Genomic DNA, 6,979 nt, shown 5'->3' on the forward strand with positions numbered 1-6,979 from the left:
TCAATCACCTCGTTTCAATCACTTCGACTATTTCGGACGTCAACGCACGATCTCATGGCACCAAACGACCGCATACCGCGCCCCTCCCCATCTCCAACTGCGAGCAGGCCGGCGCTATGCTCCCACCGCCTCTCTCTCTTTCTTTTCTCGGCTCCCTATTCCCTCCCACCCCTGAACGTGAAAAAGCGGCCATCGCGCCTCTCCATTCGCCATCGCCACCCCCATTCCGGGCTCCCTCGCAGCGAGGCAGGACACGCGGCTGAGTCGGCGTGAACGTGGGCCTCAGTGGCCGTCGTTTACATGCGCCATCCGCTCCTCAGTCCCCGTCCCCGCCATCCTCGATCCGCCAGCTCACTGCGCAGGCCCCCTATCAACTGAGCACCCATGTACGGAAACGGCGCACATCAAACAAGTGGCCGCCACTCACACCAACTCCCCAACCTTCGTTTTCGCGTAACGTAGGCCCAAGTGGCCTTCGTTTAGATGCGCCATCCGCTCCTCGGTCCCCGTCCCCGCCATTCTCATCCGCCAGCTCACTGCGCAGGGCCCGCTATCGACTGAGCGCCCATTTGCGAAGACAGGGCAACTGAGCAAGTGACCACCACCCACACCAACTCCCCGAACCTTCGTTTTCCGACACGCACGACCGTATCACCTTATCTCCCCTGTCCTGTCCAGCGCCAATGCCTCACATCTGTGGCACCCGTTTCCGCAAGTGGTGTCCTCGACTGCGAGCGTGAACGCGAGTAGGCATTCTGCTCGCTTTTCTTTCTTGTTATCTCGCTATTGTTTTAATTTGGGTATGTTACTTCAATTCCATATGAGACATATACATTTACTGACTACCAATTTAACTATTAGGACATTTCTTCTTCCGGTTCCTACTATCCCTTCCCTCACATTCAGTACTTCCACAATCCCTGCATGAATTTCGGCACCTGGCTTTCCCTCTATTTCCGGCACACCCCTCTCCCATCCCGCATTTGGCACATTGACGACGTGCTCGCTTTCGTGACACCTCTCTTTCATCATCATCAACTCCCATTGGCTCGGCAGGTCTTTTCTGCGCTGCCACAAAGGGTTGACTGGAACCTGCCAATTGTATCCGAGAGCTTGTCCCCACTGGTTGCTCTTTACTGGTCACATCTTCACTTCTGAGGCCCGCTGTTGGTAAAGGACGGTTTGAGGTAGGGTATTGTGGTACAGGTGGGGCATGAGTAAGACGTGCAGGGTTTCGAATTATATTGTCAATGTCCTTTCTTGCATTGTATGTACTTATTCGAGTATGCTTTGCGTTGAGTGAATTTGCCCATACTGTGTAATAAGATTTCAAGTGTTCTATGAGCTGGATGATGGCATGAGTGTTACTGAATTTGAAAAAAAAAGAGAAATAACCTTGTAGAAAATAGTCTTCCCATTTGCAAATTCATTCCATTTGTGAACAGCAGATGGCCAGTCAGGACCACCTTCTTTCATGAAGACTGGCTCATTCCGCATAAATCTAGAGAAGAGATTTTTCTCTTCTGTAGTATGAACAGTTAGGATGGCATATCGTGTATCTTGCTTTGATGCAAGGTATGCATATTGCTCTGGCTTGAGTTGTGAATCATATTTCAAAATTCCGCTGGCAACTTTTACAGGATCTGGAACAGGCAAAATTCCAAATACTTCAGTTGTTTGAATGTAAAGATCACCATTTACCCATCGTGCAACTGGCTGTGACCTTGGAATCAATTGTCGGATCCTTTCTGAGTTGAGTAAGGACTGCCGTTCATTGATTAACCAAATATCAAAGTGGCCTTTATAGTGCTGGCCAGTAGTATTATAGGTGCCAACCAGCATATTATGCTGAAATACAAAATCTTTCAGTCGATTGGCAGTATGATGAGGAGAAACACCTGAATATGGCATGCTCTTGCGAATAGGGCGATGAACTGCACCCTCAGTAAAATTGGTTCCATGCCAGCATCGATAGATTGGAAGGCCATTTCTTGCCATGCCAAGGCAGTAGTATAATGGTATCCCAGGAGGATCAGATATTTGGCCAAGTTTAATAATCTCGAGAATATTCTTCACTGTTTTCCAAGTATTGGAACTAAACAGAGGTAAACCTGATTGTGCATCTTTTAAAGGTCCATAGACCTGAAATACTTTGGAAACCAGATCATAAAGCTGTTCTGGAGGAGGAACAACATGTTTGCAATGTCTCTTTATAAATTGAGGATTGGATTGCAAACATTCTCCCCATGTCATAGGTGGGTCTTGGCTTGCAAGATATGAGACAATGCATCTTTTATCCTCATCATCAGGAAGAAATATTGCATCATGCAAAGCTCGAGAAAAGGTTACACAGAGACCATGGGACTTGGGTATATATATCATATGAAAGACATGGAAGATATCTTTCAATACACCACTGTGAATAGCAGGTGCCCAAGGAACTTCTGTAAGGTCATGAAGAATTTTGACATATGCATCTGCTGCATTGCGATCAACTTCTTCAGCAGAAAAGTTTGCTGTTTGATGAGTAGCAGGAACAGCATTTGCTTCACAGAAATTAATATTGAGACTTTGAAAATCTGGATTGTCTGTCTGAAATACAAAATTGGAGTCCATTTCCAGTTCTGCTAAAGGATCAATGTCTGATACATTACTAGAAGAATCAGAGGCATTGGGAATTGGTATGGTATTGCCATGTTGAGCAGGGATGAATTCTGGGACAAATGTCTTGACTTGGCTTCTCCTGCAGACCATATTAAATGGTGTTTGACCAAATAATGAAAGAGGTTGCTCACGGTGCAAATGTATTTTAGCACCAGGAACATAGATCTCTTCAACCTGAATGAGTACTTGTGTTTTTGTAATATTAATCCCTTCAAAGCTATTGAATTGAGCAGGTGAGACAATTCCACAAGCAATAATAGTAGTGCGATCTTCATGAAAAACAAAAATCTGATCTCCTGCAGGAAGTGCATTTGCAAAGTTTACAGGAACTGGGATCCACAGACTAGTTAGCTTCTCATAAATTTTAAGAGAAGCCCAAGCATCAAGTGCAGCATATTGAATTTGTTCATCTGTAAGTGGCCCAGACCAATCTGGACTAATTCGGATATTGAGATCCTTGGGAAGAATACAAGAAAGTGTTTTGATGCATAAGTCTCCCAGACTAGCACGTGCATCACTAACAACATTTTTCTCTTTTGCTAGTCGTCCTAGATCAATACCTCCAACAAATGGAGTAGAGGATTCACTATCTTCTTGCAGATTCTTCAAGTCCAATAAAACATTTCTCCTGACTTTGAGAATTTGAGAATTTGCCAAAAATGTTGACAATTGAGCAGGAAATGATCCATTGGCAATATGTTCACTCAACTGTATAACATTGTCAATGCATAATCTGCATTTCTGTAAATTTACAGTACTAACCTGAAATATCCATACTTCATTACCATAAGCAATCTGCATGATTGCAGTTTTTCGGTGATCAGGTACACCTTGTCTTCATGCTGATAGATCAACATCCCATTCAGTATCTAGGCCAACAACCAGTTTGTCCCCATCAAGATGTGAGAAGGTGTCAATGAAGCTAAGAATTGCTGAATTGATTTGCGTAGCTGTTTGAAAAACTTTAGGGATACATCCAGAGGGAAGTTGCAAGACAGGTAGGTCACCAAGACTGTTAACAGGTCGTACTCCTTCTTTAAGGCTGGGGAAGTGTCGTTCAAGCATTGGCTTGTCTGCCAGATTGTCTGTAAAGATTATGCGAGGAGGTTCAAGACCAAACAGTTTAATAGAATGATTCATCCGTGTAAGTGCAATATCAAACTGAGAGTGGGCTTTCGTTGGAACAAGATCACAGATTCGTATTTCACCAAATTCATTAGTCATAGTAAGAAGGCCTGTGAAAACAGGTTCACTCTGGATCTTTGCAATTTGTTTGGTAATCTAGAAAGCAAATGTAAGAAACTGAGAAAAAAAAGTAGAGAAATCTAACCTTGTGTGAATGGTCAATACCCATACCACAAGATGATAATTGAGCAGTATGTTGATCAAACTCCTTTTCATGAGCTTCAATTTCTCTATCATAAATATCCCGACAGTATTGGCCAGAGGGTGCAGCACTTGGACTGGACTCAAAGGAAAGAAAAGGCTTGTATAATCCACTCTCACGTTCAAGAACAGTTTGCAAATACTGAACTTCCAGCATATCATGAAATTGGTGGTGAAGAACATTTAGGCTATCTGCAAATTGTTTGGCTCCCAAGCTATTTTGAAAGCAGCAATGCATGATAGCAAAAACCTGCTTTGAGAGACCACTTTGTTTACTAAGGTAGGCAGGGAATTGTGCAGCAAGAGGCCTAGGTAGCTTGGCTATGACTAAAGGATTGCAGCTTGAGAAAGTGTGGACAGGCTTGCACTGATTGCATCTATAGCGCACGGAAATCAGATAGTATGAATTCTCAAGATCAATTATGCGGTGTGGCATCTGACAATAACCATGGCGAACCAATATCCCAGAACAAGCAATAGTACTTGTACCAGATGTATGAATAACAGGGCAAGGGATGCGATCAACAAGAAGCAAGGGATCCCAATAGAAAAATCGAGGGATCAAAAGCTGCTCTGGAGACAAAGCTTTTTGCCGAAGATAGAAGAAAGAGTCAAAATGAGGCAACCAGAATGATTGAAGCTTCTCATAAACCAAGTGTTTAGCTGATCGCCCTTGACCTTCTGTCAAACCCTTGAGATACTCAATTTTTTTCCAGAATGCATCCAAGACCAGTGATGGCAGTTGCCCAGAAGTTTCACCATCATCCTCAGTAAAGTCTCCCTCAGCACTTGCAGCATCACCATTAATCCCATTGCTGTTGCCTAGTCCAAGAAAACTGTCCAAATCATCCTCACCTGGTGAGTCATCCAATTGCTGTAAAGGATCATGTGCAGGAAGAACAAAAGTCTCAACTTCCTCATGATATGTTGGCTCTGATATTGGGTTTTGGTCTGATGGAAGAGAAACTGGCACCTGATCTGGGACTGCTGCAACTGCTTGGGAAAGAAAAATAGGAGCAAGTGGCTGATGCACATTTATCCCAGGTTCCATATGCACAGGCCCATCCTAGAAGTATTAGAGTAGTTTATAAATAGGCAAAAATGCAATATTATTTACATACCACACTCTGAACCTGTGTTATTGACCTCACAGCCTGTTTCCGAGGTCTTCCAGGCCCTCGATGAATTTCTGTAGTGCTTGGTTTATTGTTAGTAACTGAAGTTGTGGCACTGTGTTTGTTTTTCGACCCTTTTGGACGGCCACGACCACGTTTGATATTTGTATTTTCAGCAGGGTGTTGACTGACCAAATGAGGTAACTAAGACAGTACAGTAAATACCAAAAGGACTTACTTGTCATCAACAGGCTGATTTGGAGCTTGCAAGTTCATGGTATCTGTGTTTTCGGGCTCCTCCATCATTCTTTTGTAAGATTTTCGAGGATTTTCAATGCTAGACAAGCAGACAAGCAGTGTTGACATTGGATAATTGAAAAATAAATTCGAAGTACATTTAAACTCACAATATATGCAAGATATATCTTCTGAGGTCGCGTTGAACAAAGGGGCAAGAAGAAAAGACGAAGATTGGAGCTGCAGAGCCCGAGGCTGCAGTTTCAAGTCATGTGCGGCGCATGGCATGGTTTGCCGCGCATCGGCATTCCAAATTGGAAGCCCATGTGATCTTTTCAAACTCCGTTCAGTAGTGATCAGTAGTGAAGCACAGGTATGGGTAGCGACCCCGTTCGCACGACCATAGTAGGCGCTCTGCCCTTAAAATAACCTCGACCGCCAGCAACTTGCATGCCCAAGGCATGCTACGCTTTGGCTACGTTAATTTTCTTGAAGTGTTGAACGGGTCGTCGCCGTAGATTATATAGTGTTGCCAAAGTTCAGTTCAGTTCAGTTCTTTGGCATTTTTTGAGAACCGAGAACTGGACTGACAGCCTCCGGGCAGAACTGAGGACCGAACAGGACTGAACTGGTAAGAACCATTCTTTCCTGTTCAGTTCCGTTCAGTTCTCAGTTCGAACTGCTGAACTGGCAGAAAAAATGGATATTTGCCTCCATAAGGGGGATTATGCACTCTAGCATCTAAATACTAATATATCTACGTTCTGGGTGAGAATCGGCCTCAATTGAAGCAATGAGGAGGCGCGTTTTATAAGCACACTTGAGAATTTGCACCCAGCCAAAAAGAAATGGCTCCAGGTGTACGTTGTAAGGTATCTGAAAACACCACTCAAAGTGCCCATTTGGAAGCTAAAGAGGAGCCCTGAATCCAAGCTACAGAGGAGCCTTGAATCCCCAAATAATCACGCACGAGACACGCGAGGGTTGAGAAATCTTTCACATTTTTCTGTAAAATGTCACTGAGTAGGAACATATGAGATAGCATAACTGTTCCTACATTAGGGCTGGAGCATCGGAGGTAGCATAGTTGGCGAGAATGTTGTGTTGATATCGATCTCAAGATTCTGATATGGCGTTATCTTGAGTGGTGGTACATTAGATGGAGTCGGGTGGCAAGGATGTGGGGGAGGTGAGAAACACATAGCGAGTCTAGGGCCCGAACATTAGAGAGAGAAGAACTGGATCAACTGGCTTAACTTACTTTATCACGAAGGGATGCGATCCTCACTGAGATACACGGGGACCCCTTGTCTTGAGGGGTGACAAACGAACTGGACTCGAGGGAACTGGAAAGCAGCAGTAGGCGAGGGGAGACCGAAGGGCCACTGCGAGCTGGTCTGTCGAAGGAATCGGAAGCGTAAAGGCAAGTGGAGTTTGGTTTGGGTGAAGGGTGTTGATCGAGGCCTATATTGGACGTGAGAAGAAGGTGCGATGGGAGCTAGGTTTGGATGGAATGTCTAGCAGCCCATCGAAAGTGCTGTTGTACAGTGCCTGGAGGCTCTTCAACCGAAATTGGG

The 6,979-nt window shown here is 44.4% G+C and overlaps 1 protein-coding gene across 1 annotated transcript; it reads right to left on the bottom strand.

The window, feature by feature from the left end:
• Positions 1–2,557: 2,557 nt before the first annotated feature.
• Positions 2,558–6,866, bottom strand: LACBIDRAFT_336138 (uncharacterized protein; the record flags this gene model as incomplete). The annotated part of the gene is made up of 13 exons (XM_001891062.1): positions 2,558–2,592; positions 2,796–3,372; positions 3,427–3,459; positions 3,520–3,945; positions 3,995–5,116; positions 5,172–5,247; positions 5,358–5,369; positions 5,404–5,502; positions 5,573–5,657; positions 5,994–6,050; positions 6,164–6,278; positions 6,373–6,408; positions 6,664–6,866. Coding segments are annotated over 13 exons (2,874 nt in total), but the record flags the coding sequence as incomplete, so codon positions are not given.
• Positions 6,867–6,979: the final 113 nt, after the last annotated feature.

This window comes from Laccaria bicolor, genomic scaffold (assembly GCF_000143565.1).
Source record: "Laccaria bicolor S238N-H82 LACBIscaffold_324 genomic scaffold, whole genome shotgun sequence".
Lineage (NCBI taxonomy): Eukaryota > Fungi > Basidiomycota > Agaricomycetes > Agaricales > Hydnangiaceae > Laccaria > Laccaria bicolor.